Below are 25394 nucleotides of genomic sequence, written 5' to 3'. Positions count from 1 at the left end.
GGGGAAGCGCGGGCCTATGCAGCCCAGGACCGGCCAGGACCCGGGAAGGGAGCAGTCCAGGCCCGGCCCGCAGACCCCGACCCCGACCCCTGGGCTCACCGCAGGGCCAGGAGCCCCAGCCAGTGGAGCAGGCCTGCTGGGCTCCACATGCAGCTCTCACGCTGTGACTGTGTGCTTCTCATCCCCTAACATGATTTCACCAATTCCCTTCTTCCTCAAGACCACGTGGACCACTGGTATTGCTTCCCCAAGGATTGCAGCCTCCCACGAGGGACTTCAGAATCCCGGGTTGGCCACACAGCCATCAAGCACGGACTTAACTTTGTCCTTCCTTTCTGTTGGCTAAACTCGTTTGCTTGTCCTGATTGTGGAATTTTGGCATATGAAGAAATTCACTTCACTAAGGGGGTTTGAAGAATCTGTTTACTCTTGGAAAGCAGAGGCAGGTTAGGTCGCTGTTTCCCTGTCCCCGTTTATTAAATAATGGTGCTTTCTGGAAGAAATCCAGTTTTTAGATATTTAGCAGGAAGATGCAAACAAGATAGTTTAGATCTGTTTCCTTTGGGATACTATTCTAACAGTCTCGTCTCTACCATCTTATAGTTGAAAGCCAAGCATTACATGCACTTAAAATGCTAGTGATTTATTTTGAAAGCTTGAGCTAGGGAAAATAAAAACAATAACATAACACAAAAATAGCTTTCGACTGTTAATGTAATTTCACCCTTCAAAAATTAAGGAGTAGACACAGGACATCTTGTAATGGTCACAGGAGTTAGGTTTGTGGGTCTGAGAATGATTTAGACTGTCTGACAGTTCAGACAGAGACAACTCTAATGTCCAGATAAAACTCAGCTGGCACTAGCAGATCATACTCCTGGCAGCTAATGGCACTGATTCGCTAGAGACAAATCTGGATCTACTTAAAATGTCAGAAGCGTAAAGTAATGAAGTCTTTGCTTAGGAGGAGCCCGGCAGAAGGAGCCTTCATGGTCCACTTGTCAGGTGAGTACGTATCACTGCCAGTCTGCTAAATAAATGAGCATTTAGTACCTGTTGGAATAAAAAAATAAACACTTTAACGCTACTCCCTTTTTCAGGAGAAAAGATAAATTCGATCAACTCAAATAGGGAAGTGCCTTTTACAGCAAACAAAACTCAAAGAAAATGGAACACTGATGAGTCTTGTAAAATACTGTAAGTATCCAAGCAGGTTTACAGCAGGGACCACTTTCCAGAAGGAAATGGAGTGACCGTAGCCCGTGGGGCCAGGTGCTGCCGCCTGCTTCACAACCACAAGGTCTCGAGTTCGATCCCTGGTACGGGAAAACAACAACAACAACAACAACAAACCAAAAAAACACTTGTGGGAAGTGGACCGGAGATGGCCAGCCAGATCCTGAGTCAGGGACAGCAAAAAGGACACAAAAGTATTGCAGAACAGGCCACAACCAGCTACGAACACATCTGTCATTCAAATATTTTTATCAGTTTTTTCCCTAAATTTTTTTCTCGATACTGAAATTGTCCAGTGGTTAAATTAGAACTAATTTAACTGCACTATTAAATGTTAATTGTCAATGAGTAATAATTTAAAAACAATTTAAGGGAAATTTCAACTTTATTTTCATTTTGTTAAGGTTGAAAGGAAGACATTTAAAACAGAAACACAATGACTGCTTATAAATAACATTCTGAAACATTGTTTTATTTTTTTATTATACCATTAATATAATTTTCCACCAAAAAACTAAAAATAATCCAAAATATTATTTTCTAACAACTTCATTTTACAATTTAGATCGCCTTTCTTTTTAAAAGACAAAAAAAGATGAAAACAGTTTTAAAATGTGTATCAACAGGGATTTTTCTTTCATGAAATATCTGCCCAAGAGGAAATGTGCTAAAGAGAGTTTTTAGTTAATTAAGAGAAAACCAATTAATAATGTTGAGATGAACACATTAATAAAACCAGTATTTTGCAATCATGTCTGTAAACTGCATATATGTGTGCTATAAATACACTTATATGGACATATTAGCTGTAACCCTACTGTTTTCCTGAGACAGGGTCTCACAATGTAGTTCAGGCTGGCCTCAAACTCACTAAATAGCACAGGCCAGCCTCGAAGTCTTGGAGATCCTCCTGCCTCCGCCTTCCGAGTGCGGGAGTGCATCACAATGCCAGGCCAAAACCCTACTGTGTTAACTCCTGTCTGCTAACCATAACATGAATTATGAAATCTATGTCTTCAAATGCTAAGACCAATGAACTGGTAAATTTTAGTAATGAATTTTCTTTTAAAGAGGTGTCAGATCATTTAAAAATAAAAACAAATCTGGAGGGTATGTAGCCTTCAAAATGGTACTGAGAATAAAGAGAGGAAGGAAATGACTGCAGCACGTAGTCTGGCCCATAGCAGGTAAGACAAACATAAAGAAAAAAGTCCAGTTGTTAAGGAGGTCACGCCCGCCTCCCTGAACTACTGCGGGGATGGGTCATTGCGTAGGGAGGGGAGAGATCTATGCACGGAAAATAATTTGTAGCACAATGAATTAATCCGTAGGAGGTAAGATGGCTGCATGCGGGAGCAGGGAAAGACCTCGCCGCTTTCCAAGGAGATTTGAACGATGCTTTCTAAACTACGAACTGTTTTGGACGCTTTGGGTTCTAGGGACGTATTTATTGACAAAAATTAATATAACTACATACGCAGCACACGTTGCTGTGTTTTGTATTCTAGAAAGACACATAAACGTTTCCCAAGTGCCCATTTCTCCAGGGAAGCCGGTGTGCTCTCCTCGGGACTGGTCCCCAGGGCAGGCCCGAGGGTGGGGCAGCTGGGGTGGGCTCTGATGCTGATCCCGACAGGAGGTAGTTAAGTCTTCCATGAGCCGCACGGAGCGCTCTCGGTGCAGGTGCCGGATAAAGAACTCCCTCTGTTTCTAGCCAACAGGAAGGTGTGCTTCCGGGGAAGCTACGTGAACATCTTTCAGGAGTTGTTCCAGATTTGTGCCTGTGCGGAAAGTGACAAAAAGAAGCCCCCGTAAAGGCGGCTTATTTAACTGAGGACCCCTGGCCGCTCTGGTTCATGCAGTGTGCTCTACTGTGAGCGTTTTGCAACCATTAGGACACGGTCGATCGGGGGAAAAGCAACAGCCACGTCGTGGGCCCTGTCGCGGCCTGTTTACCAGTGGCTCAAAACCGGGCTGTCTGAAATGCTAGCACTTTGGAAGATCTTCAGGAAATGGAGTTAAACAAAACAAAACAAATTTTCAATAGATTTTTGAACACCGTACAGTATGACACATAAGTCTTAAAAGTCCGTACATAATCTCCACCATCATCCCCCTGCATAAATACCGTGAGCATTTAGAAAAAACAATTCAAAAATCTAGTTCTAGTGAGAAACGTTCAGAAAGCAATCAGCTAAGGTCAGTTTAGCTCCCACGAATGCTTCAAGGTGCAACTCAGGAGGTCCACAGTCCCTTACACATCCTTTTCTCTTACCACATGCCCCGAGGAAGAAAGACAATTCTTAAAAGAAATGTGCACATCCAGCAAATCAGCAAGTCTTTGAAATCACAGGGTGCCTCTTCCTTCCCCAGTTGGCAGGGAAGCATTTTTGGTTAGGGGACCACTGGACAAAGATGTGTTCTCTATTGTCTTTAAAAACTCTTTTTGGACAATTTACAAAAATAAAAAAACCCAAACTACTAGAAAAGTGATTCATATAGGCTAATCTTGACCTTTACCCAACAAATGCAAGCCATTGTAAATAGAATAATACAGTAATTATTGGTTCTTAATGATGAAGATCATGAAGATCACTAACAAATCAACCCCGTCAAACTAAGAGTAATTTAGAATCTGACACTCTGAAGCACGTGATTGAGAAATAACTCAATATTGAGCATAAAATAAAAATAATTTGTTTTGCTTCGTTGTAAAGTAACAGCTTTGATTTAAAAAGGGCATTAGGTTTCTTTCACTTTCTCTTGTTCACCTTGTAAAGGGGTCAGGCCATTGCCAGAAATCTGAATTCTTGGGAGAGCCATTTAACCCTTCAAATAAATTGATTCAATAGTGTAATGATTTACTCCAGTGATTAAAATTTAAAATCAGTTTCTTACACTTGAGTTGATTTTAAAAAAATATCAGCCTTTGGGAAGAGAGAGGTAGATGTCAGGATGAATAGAATTTACAGTTCAGTCGTGGTGAATTTTAAAAATACATTTTCCTTTCAGTAATTACTTCACATGCTACATGAGGTAAAATTTATAAAATCTGCACTAAAGTAATGTTGAGGGCACTCTGGTGATAACAATGATGAGGTTTATTTTTGTCAAAATGTCCAAGGCAAATATTAATTACTCTTTGCTAACTGTGAACTTCATCCTACGTTGTCCAAAGACACAAAATTAGGCCAAATTCAAGGCGTATGAAGTCACCCAGCCTCTCAGAGTTTTGCTTAGGACTGGGAGGAGAGGATGACAGGAGACAAGATCCTACTTTGGAGACAAGCGGTGCTCATCGGTCCGGGCGTCACATGCGTACAGGATTGAGCAAAGCATCAGCAAGCATCGACATCTGAGATCAAAATAAGTAAAGGAAATCAACTGCTCTTTCTACCTAGAAATAGCTGGAAATTACTGAAAAAGAAATGATAGGGTACAGGTGTTCGCTTTAGCACCACGGACAGCGACAAGCTCCCGTTTCTGTCCCTGTCCCAGGACTGTGTATTGGGAAGCTAGGATGAGTTTGCGGCAATGGTGACTTCTGCTTTGAAATCAGAAAGTGTACAGTAATTCAGAACAAAGGGGCAGGTGAATAAAAATCATAACTCAGCTCTTCCTTGCTTTTCTTCTTAGGGGGATTTTCCTGAAGCAGGGGTAGGAGTTGCAGAAGTGCTTTTTGGAAGAGGAAATCCAAGTCCTAAACCTCTGGGCCTCTGCATGGCTTGGATTGGCTCTGCGATCCCCTTGCCATCTCGGCCGAGGCCCGACCCTGGGGTCCAGCCCATATTCTGCAGCATTCGGTTTCCAATGTTGTCTTCTAGGATGGGCTGGGCATTTTCACCAACAAATCCTGAAAGGAGAACATGAAAACATACATCAGTGGGGAGGGAGGCAAAGACCTTCAGCTATGAAAACTATGCTTTCCTAAGTGTTCTGTTGTCAACAAAGACCCAGGAAGGGCTACCCGTGCACTTTGGATTCACCTTCCGGGACTTACTGTAGTTGAGGTAACCATAGATGAACCGTTCATCTCGCTGACACTTTCAGTCCTACCTCTTAGCGGCAGGCCCAGTTATCCAATCTCCACAGGCTTCTGTTTTCTCACGCATAACACAGACACACCACAACGCAGACTGCCCATCTCACAGGATCAAGGGAGCTCATGCATGTCAAGAACATCCTTTAAACCATGACCTGCTTTACAAATGGGGTTATTTTCATTACCACATGAGCTTCATGGAGAACTCTGAAAATCACCAGCTTATAAATTTTAATACCTTACATTTGGCCAGGACCTTGACATTCAATAAAACCAAAACTAAAACCAAGCAGAAAGCACAGCTACAGGCATCCTGAATTCCTAGGAATTTACACTCTTAGTTTCTTCTTGTTATTTATTATTTAGTGCTCTGTATCTCTAATTCTCTTCCACTTTGTCTTCATGGATCCATGCATTAATGACTACGGAAGCAGGTAAGGAGGGAAAGATAGAGGAGAGAGATAATGAAGACATATACGAGGTGTGATTGAAAAATACATTGAATATATAAATAAAAATTATTATAGTAAAAGACATATTGGCATCAATCTCCCTTAAAATACTCCCTCATTTTGAACACACTTATCCTATCATTCCTGTCATGTTCTGAAGCAGTTCTGGAGTCCTCTTTCATCAGTGTCTTTAGTTGTGCTATCATGGCTGCCTTACTGTCCTGAATCAACTCCAGACATTTACCTTTCACGGTCACTTTCACTTGGAGAAGAGCCAGAAGTTGCATGGTTCCAGAGGTGGAGAACAAGGTGGATGAGGGCACACTGTAATGATTTAGGAGCTGCCTTTCCTTGGCAGCAGCATTCACTGTATATTTGATCAAACGTCATAAAGACACTCATGAAAGAGGACTTCCAGAACTGCTTCAGAACAGGGCAAGGATGATGGGTAAGTGTATTTGAAGTGAAAGGGAGCATTTTGAGGTGGATCTAGGGCAATGTGTCTTTTACTGTAATACATTTTTAAAAATTTAAACATTCACCATATATTTTGACCACACTACATATCTTCATAATAATCCACCTAAACCTCCAGGGATAAAGGTATTGCCCTTTAAAAAAGTATTAGTACATGTTTGGAGAACATAGTTATTACATTCATGGTGGAGAGTTGGTACATTTACATATCATACCTTCTTATTTCCCTTTCCCTTCCCCATCCTCCTTCCTCCTTCTATCTATAGATCCCTTTTCCATTGGCAAAAGATCTATCTCCCTGGTTCCTATTATTCATCCTTTATTTTACTTTATACATTATTTATACTTTGGGTTTCTCATGTCAGAGAACCATACAATATTTAACTTTCATTAGCTGATTTATTTCACTTAACATTATTGTCTCAAGGTGCATCCCTTTTCCTACAAATGACTCAAATTTTTTCTTTTCATGGCTGAATAGTGCTCCACTATGTATACATACCACATTTTCTTTATCCAATCATCAGTTGATGAAGATACAAGCAGCTTGTAAAATTTAGCTACTAGGAGTTGTGCTGCCATACACGGGTATGCATGTACCTTTCTGATATGTCTTTAAGTCTTTTGGGAAGATACCTAGAAGGTAGACAGCAGGGTGTGTGGAATTTCTAATTTTAGGTTTTTGAGGAATCTCCATATTGCCTTCCATAGTGGATGTACTAGTTTGCAGTCACACCAACAATGTAGAAGGGCTCCTTCTCCCCCAGCCTGTCATTATTTGAAAGGTAATTCCCCTTTCAAAGACCTGAGGATGCTTGTGGTGTACCAGGTCTAGCACATTCCTGCTCCGAAATGTGGACTGTGCCTTCCTAGGCAGCCCAGTATTCTCAAAGACTCATGGGTCAGATGGTCTCTAGCATCAGCCTACACCCTCCAGCCCTCCCACCCCTTCCTAGCACCATTAATTTTTTCCTAGATCATCAGTTTGCTTCCTCCCTGCCACAGGAATATGACAGCAATTTCCTCCCTACCTCACACCCTTCCACCTTGTTAAAAACAAACACACACAAAATAGATGCTAGGACTCTGTCCAACTCCTCTGAGGCTCATCCAGGATGGCAACTCAAGGTCCAGAAGAGTCCTCAGCATCAAGCACAATATCAAAAATATGTATTACCCTGGGGGCCACATGCCATAGCACCATTTCTTGGCCTGGACAGTGGAGGAATTTATTATTATGCTTTCAACGGCACCTACACATTTCCATGAGTTCTTGGGTACGCGCATTCACAGAGGAAGAGCTGGCAGCACTGCCTGATGGAGCATCTGATCTGCTAAAATGTATGTTGCATTCTTGGAAACAGCAAGTGCGTTGCCCCCTGTGAGCCTGATCTGCAGAACAAGAAAGCTGCAAACGTGCTAGAGATGAGTTTTACTAACTGCACCTCTCTACTGACCACAGTGAGATCATCAATTGGTTTTCAAGGCCCTGTTTCAAACATTTTGTTATTCTTATTCTTGAATGCACTGTAGGACTTGGAATAAGAATAATGATTCTTGCTATTTGCTAAATTAATTACAGGGAGTAAGGGTGAGTCAGCACAATAATTAGATGGCTTTGGACTCATCAAATGTATTCTCAGATTACTGAAACAAGAACCTTAACATGGAGTAGGAAGAACACCTCCAACTGGTTACAGCTTTGATGGCAATGGGTGGTCTCAAAATTTCTTCTTTGTTGTTTATTGCTTGAACAGGGAAAATATACATATACAGAGATTTTATATCTGAGAGAGAGAGAAAGGTGGACCTCTTGTAAAAAAAAAAAAAAAACCCAAAACAAAACAAAGAAGAGTTCTTTGGTCAAACATCTTGCTGAATGTACCAAAAACACAATTAAGTTTTTATTTTGAAATCATGGCTACAGCGGTGACCCAGCCCGACCTCCACGCTGTGTGTGCGTCCTCTGGCAGCTGCAGAGGAGCTCTGTCGGGGCCCACTGAGCACCAGCATCCTGCCTCCGGGCCCTGACTTTTCAGCGACTGCCACGAGTTAACGTATTTCGGTCCATAACCTGAAATCAGACCAGAGGTCTCGTGTTGCTCCAGGCTACATATCTGTTTATATTCATATTTCTGGTACAACCGCTTGCAAAAGTTCAACTTTAAAATTTGTTTAATATTTAAGAGAAAGTATGAGGCCAATTTAAAGCAGCTCTATGGAAACTGCTAAATGAGGGTCCATTTTCGGCCCCAAAGGGAACTGCAAATGAGAGCTGACCCCTCTCTTCACTGGAAGATGTGGAGTTTCAGTCCTGGAGACTCAGGGGACGGTCAGCCTACTCCTAAGCTTGTGGGGTTTTTTGGGTTTTTTTGTTTTGTTTTGTTTGGCACAGGGGATCAAACTCGGGACCTTGCGCTTTCGAGGCAGGCGCCTGAACCACTGAGCTAAATCCCTGGCCCTAAGCTTGTGTTTTTATAAAGGTGAAAACAAACTCATTCTAATTTTTTAAAATGCTGCTTTCATTTCTTAGCTTCCCTCAAAAGAAAACACCATTTTGTACTTCGATGAGAACAAGCAGAAATAAGGATGTTAAACTAAAACATCTAGATTAATTCAATACTTAAATGCTAAGCCTCTCGATATAGAAAAACAACCCGAAAGAAGGGGCAGACGCCCCCTTGCCACTGAAATGATCCTGGAGTGAGGTCCCTGTGGCTCTCCTTCCCCTGCTCGGGATGAGACCTGGGGGCGGGCGGCTCAGCCTCACCACCGCCCTGTCCTTTCCTTTGCTCCCCCAGCGCTAGGTCCTTTAAGTGCCTTCCGGAAGGCTCTCTGGGTACAGCCCCGGCCAGAGCCTGTCTGCTGGATCCCTGGTATCTATCCCCAAGTTCACTTGGTCCTTTCTCCTCAGATCTTCCAAAAAGCACCGAGGATGGTAATTCACTTGTGCAATTGGCTGAAGAGATGAAGTCTCTTGCATCAGCCTCTGTTAGTCACTAGTCCACTGCAGCTTTAAGTGCAGGTTGTTTAGTCCTTTGGTTCCCCAGGTATGGCATCGATGCTGGATCAACAGCGATGGGAGGGCAGGCTGCAAGGCTTCGGGGCCACCACCCTCCGCCCCTCCCTGTGTTCAGGTCCTTGTTAGTTCACCACTGCTCTTCTCTCATCTTCGTCTAACGTCTTAGCAGCCAGTGGGGGGCAGGGATACTACTCTTATTAGCAGTAGTTATTAAAACAGTGAGTTACACACTGCCCTCTCTTCTCAGTAACTAATTTAGGGACACAGACTTAGATTTTTTTTTTTTTTTTTTGGTACCAGGGATCGAATTCAGGTCCTTGCGCTTACGCAGCAGGTGGCGGGAACCACTGAGCCAAATCCCCGGCCCCAGACTTAGATTATTTTTAAGAACTCAAGGAACAGCATTAATTAAGCACAGTCTGAGAAGTGAAAAAGCCTTAGTGTTCCTACTGATGGCCAAATGATTTAATTTTTATTATAGAAAAGCCTCACTAATTCAGACCATTCTGCACCTGATTTATAATATGCAGGTGTTTTTCATATGACTCCTTAAATAAAATCAGTTCAAATGGTTTGTTTGAAAATAGAATGGACTTTTAAAAATAGTGGAAATTGAATGGAAAACCAATTTCTGTTTTTCTTAAGTAATGAAAATGAACGAAAGAGGGAGTATTCTTGGTAACAGATGTTTTTGTGTTACTGAAATACATTTCTTATGGTGATAATGTATCGAAAATATTCATTTTCAAAAAATCTAAAACAAACCTCTTACAATAAAGGCACACAGGGACATTTATTTGCTATAACATAACCCTAGTCAGCTCTGTTCTGCCTGATATGCCAGGCACGTGGAATGCCGAGTTAGGTACAGGATATTAGAACAAGGAGCAAGGGAGATTTTTAATGGTCCTCAGGTAGAGGAAGTCACTCCATCACAAAATGAATAAGCAGGGATTCAGACTCTGGGTAACTTCATTCCAAAAGTCTATATCCTTCTATCACTGGCATTGCCTTCCTACGAGAAATTTTAGTGGAGATGATGTTTCAAACCAGTTAAGAAAATTCATGGGGTAATATGTGAATCATAATCTTAACTTCTCTCAATTTGTATGTGGAAATACATACACTGACATATTTGGATAACTTAGAATAAAATGATGCCCTGCACCCCTTAGAAATGATAAATGTTTCCATATCCATCATTTCTTTTTATCTTCCATATCAGCCTGTAAGGTAGGTATGACTGGCCTCATTTTACAGATAGAAATGGTGTCTGGAGAGGCAATGTACCTGCCCAAAGTCAACTAGTTAGCAAGGGTCCCAGTTGAAGCTTGAGCTTAGGATAGCTGAGTCCAAATGTTATGCCGTCCATTGATTGAGAATTAAACTTATGTCATTAATATTTTCTATTAGGTCATTTCTTCTCCTACATTCTCCCAAATTACTGAGGTTTTAAGTCTATTCAAATATTTCAAATCCCTGGAAAATATTAGCTTAAAACAATGACCACAAATCTGACTAATGACACTGAAATATCTTAAGGTTCATTCTGTGTGATAAATCCAGCTACAACAGCTTTCCTTTGCTAGTATTTAAATTGCACCTTAAATTTTAGTTTTTTATTATAAAAGGCATACACTAGGTTTCATTCTTTTATTCATTTTAATAATCTTTGAATTTAACTGATTAATTTGCTTCATTTATATTTACTGTAATTACTGATATATCTGGATTTATTTTTACTATGTTATTTATATGATTAATCTTTTTGCACTTATGTATCTTTTTTGGCATCTATTGATTGCTTACACTAGCTTGAAAATTATATGGTATATTTCTGTTATTTTAGTGATTATCTTTAAAAGTCAAATGTACATTTGGCATCATCTCATATTATTATGGCCCAGAACTTTAGACTCATTGTATTCTCATCCAACTTAACCATCTTCATAGTCATTGCTATTACTACTTTCATACATTCAAAATTAGTTTACCTTTAAGGATGTGATCAATAATTTCTTTCTGATTTTCATCTGTTTTAATGGATTCTATTTTCTTACATGAGGTATTAATTTTAGTAATGATAAGATTTTACTTCAGTGTGATTTTATTTCATCCTCAGTCTTGGGTAATAGTTTAGCTGGGTATATAACTTTAGGTTGATTATCTTATTTTATCTCAACACTTTGAAAATATTATCTCTTATTTCCTAGATTCTATTGTTGTGTTTGCTAAAGTATAGCTCCATTCTTATATAGGTATATATATATTTTTTTCTCCATGGCTGCTCTTAAGTTCTCTTTGTTTTTGGTGTTCAGAATGTGTGTACAATGTGTGTTATGGTTTATATCTAGATGCTCCCAAAGAGACTCCTGGACTCATAGGTGGGGCTTTTTAAAGGTGAATGGATTATGGGGACAGTAGAGCTGGCTTGCTCTTAGGAGGTGGAGCCCAGTCTGAAGAGGTGAGTCACTGTGGGTGTGACCTGGAAGGGTACATCTTCCTTTCCAGCTCCTCCCCTGACATTCTGCTTCCAGGCTGCCATGAGCTGAGCAGCTTTCCTCCAGCCAGACATTTCTACCAGGCTTTCCTGCATAGGAGCTGGCTGACTATGGACCAAAAACATGAGCCAAAATAAAATTCTCTTGCTTTACATTGCTATTTTGTTGCACCAATGAGGAAAATAACTAAGACAACTTTATTTATATTTAATATCTCCTGATGCAGACATATTTTTTCAGTATGAAGATTCATATTTTCTTCAATTCTAAAAATCTTTATGATCTTCTTGACTCTTGCAACTTCAGATACTTTCTACTTCTTCTTTCTGTAAACTCTATTGGATACATTTTTTTATTTTTGGTACTGGGGATCGAACTTGGGACCTGGCGCTTGCGAGGCAGGTGCTAGAACCACTGAGCTAAATCCCTGGCCTCTATTGGATACATGTTAAATCTCATTCTCTTGCAAGTCCTTCAGGTCCCTGTTATATATTTTTCATCTTTCATCTTTTATCTTTCTGTGCTAGTTTATTCAGATTCATCTTAAATTTCCTCCTCTTTCCAGCTGAATCTAATCTTTTAGCCTATTTAGTGATATTTTTTAAAATTTTCAAAATAAATAAAATAACCTTCACTTTTTTACTTGGTTCTTTACCATATTTGTCATTTCCCACAGTTATTCCCTCTCAGTTTTGAATGTGTTTTTCTAACTAATTTTTTGATTTTGTTGTATGGAGTCATCTTCAGTAAGTTTTTACTCGTGGTTCTTCTTTGCTGCCTGGGTTGAAGGCATAACAGTCTATGGTGGCTTTCCTTTTGTTTCACAGGCCATGGGCAATCTTAATCTTTTAGCTAAGTGTAGTTTTTTATTGTTTTTGTTTTTTGTTTGGTACCGGGGACTGAACTCAGGTTCTTGCACCTGCGAGGAAGGCAGTGGAACCACTGAGCAAAATCCCCGGCCCTGGCAAAGTGTAATTTTAATCTAGAAATTCATGTAAAGGCAGCCTCATGGTAACAAACTTTCAGAGAGATTTCAATTTGAAGTCCCGAGTAGAAACAAGATTTCTTATTTTGTACCCTGTGTGTGAGTAGGTTTGCTTCTAGGCTTCCATTTCTGAGGACAGGGCTTCTTAGAGGCTCTGACTTCCTAAGCAGCTTCACACACAGCTTGCAGGTGGGGATACTTTCCCACCAGGACACTGACAGAAGGGTCTTGAGGTCTTCATGAGGTAATCATGAGCCAGGGTGTGGGGCTGCTCATGGCCATTTTCAGTCCTGAATCTTTCCATGTCTTTCCATGGCTTTACTGTACATTTATTCAGCATTTCTTGGTCTTCTGTAGGCTTAGAATTTTCTCATTATTTAGTCTTTATCGTGTCAGGAACAGCAATTGTTCCCTATTTTCCACATATGTTGACACTGTCCCTAGGTGTTCCCCATACTGACTGACAATGGAGAACTACTTACCAAGACTCTACTGAAACACATGCCGGAAATGTGTCAAGTGATGGAGAGCTGCATATTTCCTGAGCCTTTGCTATTCATTCAGATAGAGTCTGGTTTCAGAAGGACTAACAATCCCCTTAGAAAGGTTTGTTTTCAAATCCTGGAAGAGGTAAGATAATCTACAGTGGTGATGTGGATAAAACAAAATAAAAAATACAATCATTGGCTAATTGAAGAAATCTAATACCTCAAAAAGCAGGTGGGATATGCCAAATATTTCTGATTTTGCTTGGTATGACTTATTTTGAAAGCATACCCTGTAAAAATATTAACCTGTTATTATTACTTACAACTTGCCTTTACTACCATAAATATTCAGAGACTATTTTTCTATTGAAATATTAGTAGGCTGTGAAAGAAAAAGTTGAAAAGTCACAAACAGCTGTAATGCAACCTTTTGTCAAGAACTCACATGTCCATAAAAACACAGTTGTTTTGGAGCAATGTCTATACCAAGACAACAGGCACTTCTTCCCCACAACTGAAAACGTACAGAAGAAAAGTTGACTCTTTATATTAAATAAGTTCACTATGGTATTATTGCAACAGAAAGCAAAACAGCAACAGGCAATGCTAATTTTGAATTCGCATGTTGAGTTTGATACTGTAGAGTGGACAAAACATTTTTTTAAAAAGTAGTAGCCACAATATGTCAGTACTTAAATCTTTTTACTATCAAATCCTCAATAAGCTATGACTTCTACCAGAATCACAGACCAGCACCAACATTGCTGACTGCCTTAAAAAAAGTGTTAATAATATTCTTCCTATTTTGTTCACTGCTTTTCTTCACCTTTACAGATGACAGTTTTCAAACTATAAAATGCATTCTGCTGGCAAAACTTTTTGCTTCAATAGTTCTCAATTTTATCCTAGTAAATCTACATCCATTGCTTCTGAGACATCCACTGTCTTTGGGTTTGTGACTCTGAATGAGACGGAGAACAAGCCACATGTTAAAAAAAAAAATCAATACCCAACCTTATCAATATTCATTTTACTTTGTCAATACAAAATACAAAGGTGAAAGAGCAGTAAATAAGCTAGAGCACTGAAATAAATTCGGTGTTCTTGTCACAATTAATAAATGTTCAGCCAATAACACCCCTGGCTGATCTTCTAAAGAGATTGAAATTATGCTTCAATGCTGTCACTAAAAGAAGAGGAGAAAAATTTCAATATGCTAGCACATAAATATGATCAGATTTTGGGTTATTAATTTTATGGTGGACTCAAATCTTTTTAAAAGTATTATTATTTATTATGAATATAATATATAACTCTTTATCTTTAGAGTCATAAACTGTTATACAAGTCCAATTTGGGATTATAAAGTTAAAGTGCCTAATTATAGTATATTGTTTTGATAAGTCTTTCCTACACTCAGTGCTTTATTGCATAATATTTCACATAGAAATTGGAGAGTTTTACCAAACAACATTCAGACTGTCATTCATTTAATGTTTCCTCTCTATTTCACGGGTGAGAGTTTTCTTCTCTTGTATCTTTCCAGCTTAGGTTTAGTATTTATTAAACGTAAAAGTAAAAATATATCTCAATTCAGTGTGTGTTTTTGGGAGATCTGCAAAGATCTGTGAAAACAGCAAGGATATTCTTTTAAATGTAATTCTACATGCTAGTTCAACTTTAGAAGTTTAAAAATATAACTGACTATGTATTATGTTACTGACCACAGTCCAGAATTCAAAGATTATGATTTTCAGGGACAAGATGATTTAAGATTTAGAGCCTCATTATCACAGTGTATTTATGCAAAAGCCTTTCTTACTTGAATTAGGATAATAGTCTTCACCTTCAAGTTGATTCATTAGTATTATAAGATATTCTACTTAAAACTGAAGACTTTTGAATAGCTTCAATTTCTTCCTTTTTGAGAGGAACAGTTATGCATAAGTTTGAAAACAAATGCACTGAAAATGAGTAACATTTTTCCTACTCCATTACTTTTTGGGTAACTAAAAAACGATGAAGTTTTTATGAATTTTATCTTTTAAGTAAATGCCAGCAATAAAATAAAAACCCCGAATCTTAAAAGAATCACAACAGCTTTGAAATGTAACATCTGGAATATCCGGGGCAAGCTTATGACAAGAACTGCTGTAGGCCAAAGTTTAATGCTGGTACCTATCCTCCGCATAAATGAGTTCCTCAGCTGCTACTGAGTTGTAACATCAAAGTCCCCGTGCAGGATAATTGTATCATCCTTTCCTCAACCATTATCCTTTTCCTTCGCACCTCACATATGTTCTCAGTGTTCGGAGCTGACCCCAGCAGGCACTTTCCTTGTGGCTGCCGCTTGGGTGCTTTTTCAGCATGCCCAAGACTGTTCCTGTCCTGTTTCTGCCACTAAGGTTGGAGTCACTGGGAGACAAGACAATTCCGAGAGCTGGAATTCAGCTGGAATGGGGGAATGCTGAAGAATCCTATACCTGCTTCATGGGAAATGTGAATTGAAGAATTTAGCACACTTATTTGATCTAAAAAGTGACAGTTCCTTAGGAAGGGATTTATTAGAAATACTTAATGAAGGCTCTTTATCTCTACATAGTAATAATAGCTGCACAAATTTTCTGTAAAATTGAAAGCATGTAACAGATTCAGATCAATATATGCAACAGCACAGTCTTTACACAAGTATAGTCTCACAAAGAGGCCGGGTTGTTATGGAAGGAGCAAGGGTTTAGGGGTCACACACACCCAGTGTGACTCCTCACCCGACTGCTGAGTAACTACGTCATCCTAGGTAGCCAACCTACTGCTTCTCTGTATCTTAAAATGTTTACCATCTGTAAAGTGATGACAACACCACTCAGATAGTTGTTATAAAGATAAAATAAAGTTCTGGTAGACAGTAAGTGGTAAGTACTATTCTACATAAATTCAAGCAGACTTTATACCCAGGTGTCTTCTAATTCCAAATCCTGAAGATTCACCAGGACTAGGAACGGAAGGAAACGTGTGACTTCATAATGTAGCCCTTTATATGGAACATTGCATAATAGCCCTCTCATAAATTATTCAATTTTTTTTCAGTGAACTATGGAAGAGACAACATAAGCTTCATCTCTTTTTTCTTGAAACTCACCATATAAAAATCCTCATATATATATATATAGATATATCTATATCTATATATATATATATATCTCCCCTTTTATATATATATATATATATATATCCTTTTCTTCTCACTGTTTATTCTTCTGTTAATATAAACCCCATTTTCATTGTCCGTAATTAAAATCGCTTTACATATAAAAGGTTGCTCAAATGGAGTTGAGAGAACCTTTATAGATCTGAGAAGCTAAGGAGCCCAGGCATAAGCCCAGGCCACTCCTTGTAGCTTAGATGGAGCAGCTGCAGTGAAAACTCTCACAGTCAGAGTTCGCTGGCAGGGCCACCCACTGTTTATTCCTAAATGGTGCTGTTTACATTCTAGTGTCCAATTGTGCTCCTCCCACTGCCGACTTACCTGTGCCGCCCTTATTTGCTGCTCTTACATGAGGTTGTGCAATGCATATGCATCTTCTGCACAGCACACCCTTCCCCACTGCCCTCAAGTATCTGCCCTACCAGGAAGGCCTCCTGTCTCCTCTGCTGTAGGTTGACTTCCCTCTGCTCAACATGGGTGCTTCTCCCTGACCACATGTATTATTAGAAGGCTATGTTACTAACCTGACATTGTTCTTGAGAGTTTTTTTTATTCTAATGCTGTTGTTGTCGAAATAAGGAAAGGTGAACCTAAGTTTGCAGCAGAGCTGAGGCTAGAAAGCAGACGGCCACATGGAGAAGCCAGGTACCCAACAACTACAACCTGGGGCCTTGTGTTTGATGCTGCTGCTATATTTTTGAGTGTATTGCTATTCATCTCCTGGGTTTATTTGTTGTTTCATCTAGGTATGCTTTATAATATGTCTAAAAAGTTTCTGAGACGAACATATACAGAGCCTTTGCAGTTTCTGTACCCTTTGATATCTCACAGAGTCTTACACTAGGGCAGGTGTGTAGCAAAGGTTTCTTTGATTGGCTGCCTAGGAAATCTACACCAGCATATGCAATACGTCCTGATACCAATGGAAATGATTTGTTTTATTCTTCTCCTGCCACTGTGTCTTTTTTCCGGTGCACGTGATTAGGAACTCTGTATTTTACTCTGAGGACCCGGGTCTATGCCTGGGCCCCACTCCAAGCCCTCTTTGGTTTTACCTGTGGCAGTAGGTCCAGGCAAAGGTGCAGCTTTCCTCCTCCTTTTGACGTCTCCTGTGCATAAGGACCCTAAATGTATGCTTGTTTGCCTACAAGTAATTATCAGAAAAAACTATTAACAAAGACGGAAAAAAGTGACACATAAATACACAGCTTGTATAATCTGAACTCAAATCAAAACATTCTCCACAGAGATGGAGCTGCATAGTAAAACCACCAATCTTGTTTATATCGAAACATAATTACGTTTGTTGACAAGCGTTCAGCAGCTAAATGCACCATCATAAATTGTTACTGGAATGAATAATATAAAAGGAATGCTTTTTAATTTTCAAAACTGGCAATCTTTCTGGCTCAACATAAAATCAAACACTGTTGCTTCTGACAGGAAAATAGCTAAGATTAATTATCTAAAGAGATCACAATATTGTTGCTAGGTTATCAATTGGTTACTAATGCTTTACTGTCAGAACAGCATTTATTACAGGAAAAGTATGATCAATTTCTTTTAGGATATTATGCAGCAGCGAATTCTCTTAAAACATTTTAAATAGATAGAAGGAAATAGTGATGTTCTCCTCATAATTTATATGATTAAAATTGTTTATTTATTAGTTAGGTGAGAAAATATAATTGGAATACACTTATGCTGACTTACTGCTACCAAATAGCCTAAAGTGATACTGGGGTTCTATATGCAAAGAAGTGACATATAAGAACAGAGAAGTAGATTTTCTGCTACTCTTGGAATCAGTTCCAATTAAAGTATTCTGTCTAATCTTGAGCTCCTAAATTAAGAGATTTAAAAAAATAAATGGGCCAATTGGAAATCCAAAAGGCTAATGCAAAGGTGGAAATGATTTAAAAGTCTTCAAACTTCTCCAGCTACAGAAAGCCTCTGTGTTCATTTCCTGGATCATAATCTTTGATGTGGGGTTGGGCCAGGGTCAGGGATCATGAAGCAGAAATAAATGACGCATGTTTATTACAGTGCATGCTCTTTCAGGAATACACGGAGATATGTCGTGTTATCGTGGGGTTTTAAAGGATCCAATTTGAAAACCACATTATTAGAAAAAAAAAAAAAAAGGAAAAAACATTACAGATAAGAACAAAGAGATTGACCAAGCACACAGAGGTTTATATACATGGAAAAATTAGTGATGGGGAGTGAAATGATTTCAAACAGAGACTGTATCCACAAAGCAGAGTAAAGTCACAATAAAGGCTTGGAATAATCCAAGAGACACAAACAGAAATATGTACCATGAAAATCTACCAAAGAAGCTCAACAGTAAACAGGTATTTGCCTAGTTTTCCCTTCCCTTTGTATTGAGCCCATACTGCTTCTCTGTTTTAGAAATAATGTCTATTTTCTGAAAAGCTCATTCAGGTAACATCTTTGTTCTGCGTTGCTCTCGAAATGTTAACATGCAAAACCGTAACATTTTTCTGGATTTTGAGGTGACGTATTGCCTCGTGATACCAAGAAAAATCAATGGCTATGGTCACATTTATTTTTTAAAATGCTATATAGAAATTTTTTAAAAATCAGAGATTTTTTGTACAAAAATTACTTCACTTATTCAGCAAGAATTTATCAGTATCTACCATGAATGTAGCATAAGACTCCATACTGGTAGTAACAAAAGGGAGGGGCGTAGAAAGGGGGAGGGAACGGAAATGAAACTTTCATCCCTTCTACTGCAGGAAGGTAAAGCCTGAGCATGCTGAGAGAGCCATACGTATATGAAATAATTAGGGACAGTGGGGTGGTAGTAGGGACAGGGACCTTCATTAATTACTGCTAGAAATGATTTTGTTTGGTTCATATTAACAATTCTAAACATGTTGAATGGATGTACATGTTTTCTTTGTAGGGAAAAATTTGCACTCCAGTGGAAAAACTGCATTTGCAGTCCAGCCTTCCAGTCATGGTAATTCTAATTCTATGTGAGCTGTGTTAAACTTTTACACTGACTCAAAGGGGAAATAATTCTTGGCTGTAGAAATGCAAATGTCCTGTAGACACACAACTCTGCCTACTGTAGAGAAGCTGGTTTTCCTGTCCATTGGAATGCTCATTTCAGTCCTGCTATCTGTGTGGGCTTCTTTGCCCTTTCCTTTGAGCTGGGTATAGCCTCACCAAGTCCCCTGGGTGCATTAATGAGCTAATGCGACCTTCAGAGACATCCATTTTTCTACACAGTGGCGGCCTTACTGCTCCGTGCAGAGAAATGTCCCCAGTGCTAGATGTTCGGAGCGCAGTGTTTAGAAAGGGTCTGGGCACTGTGCATGGAGAAGGTAGGGACCAGGGGCCACATCTGACACAGATGTCCCATAGCAGCCTGTGGGTCTGACAGACCATGTGGAGTTAGTTAAGGCTGATCAGCAGCGAAAGCAGACAGATGGGTGGGATGGTGGTAGGGGCTTGGCTGGGCAGGGTTGGGACCCAAGACTCTCAGGCCAACTAGGTCTGCAACTGTCCGGGCACAATTCCCGCCCAGATGTTCTTCGCGGTTCTGAGAACGAGGGAAGGACATCAAATTGGGGCACAGCTGGGGCTTGTGGGCATGTCTGGGTGAGGAAGGTGTCTTCATGAACCAGGCATAAAACTCTGGATTATTTAGAAAAAAACTAAGCTGGGTTTTATTACTCTCAAATACATTTAAGCCTCAAGCTAAGCTAAAAATTTATTAGCCAGAGCAAAGAAACACATCTTTAGAAATAATTATGAGGCACACTTGAGTGTGTGATACATAGGAGGTGCTCCCCGTGACTCAGCACTGCTGTTTTCTGCGTACGCTGCTCTCCCACCAGGGGTACAAAATTGGAGCATTTTCACTGCTCGGAAATCATCCTTGCAAGTCAATATCGCACAAAAAGTGTTCACTTTTTCTTTTAACACTATTTAAAATGTATTAGGAAGGTCTGCTTATGAAGATAGCAAAAAAACAAACTTCAGGAACAACACTCTCTTCTGAACCTTTTTCTCATCTGCCCAAGCAAAATGCTCTTTTGGTTATCTTTACAGAGCAAATGGAATATAACATTTTCATTCAACTCTCCTCCCCACCTGACATGCGCAGGAAGGCAAAGAGAAATGTTCAAGGAGAAGAAAAGTAAAGGGAATAAAGTCGGCAACCCTGACTTTGAAGATCTGGGCCATAAGGTGAACAGCCAGCTGGGTTCCAGGCGTTCTGTCCAAACTGAGTCTGCTACTGGCCAGGGACAGAGCTGGGAGGGACCAGCAAGAGCGCCCCACTGTGCTTCACGCAGGGCAATGGAGTCGCCACAAATAACACTAAGCGAGGGTGCTCTGTTATCTGGTAGCTATTTAGTTATGCTCAATGTAAAACATGACAGTTACGTTATTTAATTTAAAATCAATGAATGTCTCAAAGGCAGTCTCCTTTCTTCACTCTAATGAGTCATTTATCTACGCAAAGCGGAACACCCAGCTTATTGTTCAAGGTGATAGTTGGAATTTTTAGTTTCTTTTTCTTTATTTCTTTTGTCTCTGTTGTGGTATTCTGAAGAATGACAAACAATGTCCTGTGGACAGGTCCTGAGTTATTAAAAGATAATATTGAGATCCTCTTGTAAAAGGCACTGCAAGAAAATCAGCCCCTGGACAGATCAGTATATTTCTTTCAGATGTCCTATTTGCTTGGGGGAGAGAGGAAAGAAAAGGAATCAAAGCAAAATGTGGACAAGATGAGCAAGGAATGCGGCTGTCTGCGTTTGTCAATCAGTGATGATTTGAAACACAGCCCCTCATGTATTATTTCTGAAAAAATTTTCTATGAAGAATTAGAAAAGCAAATTTCAAAAAGAAGTCTCTGTTCCATTTTGGTTTTTATGACTGCAACTGGCTTATCTTGTTGCTTGCTGGAAGCTGTCCTTTGACACCCGTGTGTGGTGGATTCAAGAGGGGAATCTCATCTGGAGGAGAAAAAGTAATAAAACAAAAACAGTCTACAGCGAAAACAGAAACAAAATCCCAGCCAGAGCCACCTTGCCTGGGAACCTAGTTTTGACAAGGGCTGCCAGGACCGAGGCAAGCAGTGTCAAACACAATAACGTTAAAGAGAAGACAACAGGAGCTTGTCCCTTCATTGTGTGCATTTACAGAGGCTGTCCGGAGAATTAGGCCTGGTTAGAGCTGCCCCCTGGATACAACAGTTCCCAGGCAGCCTCAGATGGGCTGCAGAGGGGAGGCAAACAGATGTGACTCTGAGCCCTGGCATTTGGCAAGAACACTCACTGTCACTTGGAGCAGCACAGGCCCAGACAGGGCATCAGCTGGGCAGAAAGGAAGCAGGTCTGCGATGTCACTGGAGCAGGGATCGGAGGCTGGGGGTGGGGGGTGGGGGGCTGGGACGGGCGAGCGGTGCCGACTTCCTTTTCTAGCCCCCAGTCTCCCTCCCTCACCCTTTCTTCAGTGTCACTGTGTCTTAGTCTATAAACAGAAACACGGACAGCATGGGGCTCTTCTCCCTTCATGGCCCAATGCACAGCAGGCACCGAGACGTTTCAGGCATAAGAGTTTCTTAACCAGCAGGAGGCTCAATGGTTAACAATCCCTGCTCTTGACAGTTTTCTTTCAAAGCCCCTGCTGTACTTGATCCCTGTCCTTCACAGGGCCCCTTTGCTGTGTCACCCAGCTTACCCTGCCCGTCCCTGGTTCTGGAGCCTTCCGTCTGTCTGTCTGTCTCTGGTTCAGTCATCTCACTTCCCACTCAGCCACAATCCCACCTCTCTTCTCTTTGGAACAACCCTGACTTTGACCAAGGCCGTCTGAGTTCCACTTCAGTGTGCTGAGGTCAGTATCTGGGGTCTCTCGATGGGATCCATGCTATGTTCTGGATTTATCCCATCTCGGTATATTCACCACATATTTTAGAACCAGGTCATTGACCAGACCTAGGGCTCATGTCCTGGGCCTGAAACTTGAGCTGCTGACCGAGGCTTTTTTCTTTTCTTTTTTTTTTGTGCTGTACTGGGGATTAAACCCAGGGCCTCTGCACCGAGCTACAATTCTATCCCTTTTTAAATTGGTTTTCACTTTCCTGCTATACCATGCAACTTAGTGTATACTCTCCTTATTAAACACTATGGATTCTGTGGATTGGGAGGAGAGGAATCAAGATATAACATGTACAGGTATAGATTCCCTTTGGGGAATATGATCATTACATATATTTAAATTGTACCAATGAAATTAATTTAAAAAACTTCCACAGAAAAATGTAATGCAAGGAAATATATGTGAGAAAGGAAACATATTTTCCATTGAGAAATAAAAGAAGATAAGGCATTCATTTTGTAGGGTTCAGGTCTTTAGCCAGGGGAGAAAAATTATCCTAACTCAATGTTCAAGATCGTTCTGAACCAGCACTGAGGTGCACGTCGGGCCTCGGTGCAAGAACACATCTGTCCAGGTCCGGAAGGAGTGGGTGCATCCAAGAGATGCCATCACTGGGGCCTGGCTGCGATTCTGGGTGCCCAGAGCTAGCACAATGGGAGTTGCTGCTTCCCTGCCCCACCAAGTCTCAGCAGGTTCGGTGAATCCATTTATAACTACTTAAAATTCTCTGGGAGAAAAAAAGAATGGAACTGCTAAATGGATGCACTGGATTAAATGGAAAGTGACTTCTGCAGAATGCCCTGCAGTCACAGTTCAGGGGTTCACTGCAGCTGAGTCTGGAGGTGCTCTGGAAGTTGAGGGGCTTCACACATTCCACATCGCTCCAGATGGAGCTCAGATGTCTTCCGGGGCCCTGGGAGGGGCTCCCTGTGATGCCATAGTCCCATATGTTTTGTCACACCTCTGAGTGTGACCATCGTGGAGCTGGGACCACGTGCCTACCCCTCTTCTCTCCAAGATGCCTGAATAAGGGGCCAGGACGTCTGAGACGTCAGAAACAGGTAAGGAGTTCTAGTTTGGAATATGTCAGACAGTGGTACCATATAAATACAAATGTACTTGAGTGTAGGTTAGTTTATTGTTTATGAGTAGAATTCACCTGGAGATCTAAGATGACCCAGTTGAAGCAGTACCTTCTTTATGTGGCCATCCTCGGAGAAAACAGTGTTTTTGACCTTAAACTACATCTCCAGATGTGCACAAACTGATTCTCCAGCTAGACTCTGCATTTCTTTGTTATTTTTTTTTTTGGTACCAGGGATTGAACTCAGGTCCTTGCACTTGAGAGGCAGGGGGCAGAACTACTGAGCTAAATCCCTGGGCTAGACTCTGTATTTCTTAAAAGCAGTGAGGTCCACGTCTGATTTATTTCTTCTAAGTGCCTCTCCCTTAGCGTGTACATGCCTTGCCAGTATCAGGTATTTATTAAATGGTTATGAATGAAACTGAACAAGGCATGCCAGGGTTATTGTAGTAATTTGTTTTTATCATAATATTTTATTGGAGTTCCAATGTCTTGATATATAAGTGCTTGCTTATGGAAATAGAGAACCACAAAACTTATTCAGTCCATTTCTTGGGCTTTGCAATATAAATATTTGCAAAACCATGCTTGTTTGCTGACACCAGCATGTATATGCATGTACCTTAATTCAAAAGTGTTTCCATTTCTACAAAATTTTGCATTTCACTTCATGTAACTATGAAAAGAATGCTTTTAGTCCCTCCTCCTACATAACAGATTTTGGAAGGCGAATATTATGTCCATAAAGGTTTTATAGACTTGTTAGCAAGTATTAACTACACTGTAAATCATACTACAACACTATATATCAGGAGGCTTATGAAGAGTACAACATTAATGGTAAATAATTAAGAGTATTTCAGGAATTTCCTACTTCAATTGAGATAACTGGAAAGTTGAGAAGGATTAGTTGGTTAGGATTAGTTCTGCCACTGATATCTTTGAGCTTCTTATGTGAATTTTCTTTAATAAAATTCTCCTTTGAATTTCCTAATAAAATTTGGTTATTGTGGGTCTATTACTTGCTGTATTTAAACAATATATTGATTTTTAAATGTCCACAGAGAAAAACACTACGATACAAAAATTGATTTCAAATATCGCCTGTCTTTCCATTTCTCATTTACATAATACATTTCTTTAGAAAAACATACAAACCCTTATCTTTTTAAAATTTCAGAAATCAAATGTCAAATGATCAGTGATCAAATTAGACATGATTTCTGTTGGCATTATTTTTCAGACCTAAATAAAACCACTCTAATGTTTAAGATGATTATTTTAGAATAATTAACAGGTTGGCTAAAAGCAAGACAATGATTCAGAAAGTAGTTAAGTAAACTCTTTTTGGGGGGTGGGGGCACTAGGCATCAAACCTATGGCCTCACATATTATAAGCACACATGCTATCATCGAGCTACAATGCCAACCAAAGTAAACTGTATATAGCTCTGAAATAAGATATGGGCGGGGAGAAAGAAAAAACATACTCTGTACTATTTGACCTGGAAAAGTTGTTTAATGCTTTTGTTTTGTCATAGGTACAAACAAGATCATAACAGTATGTACCTGTCGGGTAATCCTGGAAATGAAATGAGTTTAAATACATCAAGACTCGACTGTAGCTATTAAAGCATGAACTATCATCATGGCGGGGAGGGTGTTCCCTGCCAGGGTTCATGCTTCCCATCCCCCTCGCTGCACATCCCCTGGGCTGTAGAGGCAGCAGGGCATCCTGGATAACATGACAGACTCTGAGGACCAAAGAAAGAAAGTTCAATCCCTGCTCCTCCCTTATCAACTGGGCTGAATCTGGGCAAGCAACTTAATCCGTTTATGCTTGTCCTTCCTCATCTGTACAATGGAGACGATAACATAAGCGAGTCACAAAGCTGAGGTGAGGATTAAGGAAGTGTGGGCCCCATGGTGGTGCATATTCAGTGTTCCCTTCAGTTCCCCAAAACACAGTGTGTGCAT

The 25394-nt window shown here is 40.2% G+C and overlaps 1 protein-coding gene across 2 annotated transcripts in view; it reads right to left on the bottom strand.

Moving 5' to 3' along the window:
- Positions 1–1638: 1638 nt before the first annotated feature.
- Gpatch2 (G-patch domain containing 2) overlaps positions 1639–25394 on the bottom strand; it is a 171754-nt gene continuing 147998 nt past the window's right edge. Inside the window, exons 9-10 of one of the 2 annotated variants that reach the window (XM_004867387.3) lie at positions 17464–17552; positions 1639–5089 (exon numbers count right to left, since the gene is read on the bottom strand). In XM_004867387.3, coding sequence (XP_004867444.1) covers positions 4869–5089; positions 17464–17552 — 310 coding nt within the window. In that variant the 3' untranslated portion in view covers positions 1639–4868. The remainder of the gene's footprint in view (positions 5090–17463; positions 17553–25394) is intronic. The other variant, XM_021246418.2, reaches the window with a different exon arrangement.

This window comes from Heterocephalus glaber, unplaced genomic scaffold, assembly GCF_053883595.1.
Source record: "Heterocephalus glaber isolate CG9 unplaced genomic scaffold, H.glaber_assembly_v1.0 deba00001067, whole genome shotgun sequence".
Lineage (NCBI taxonomy): Eukaryota > Metazoa > Chordata > Mammalia > Rodentia > Bathyergidae > Heterocephalus > Heterocephalus glaber.
Note: the sequence above shows the minus strand (reverse complement) of the source record. Positions and strands in the feature narration are given on the sequence as shown.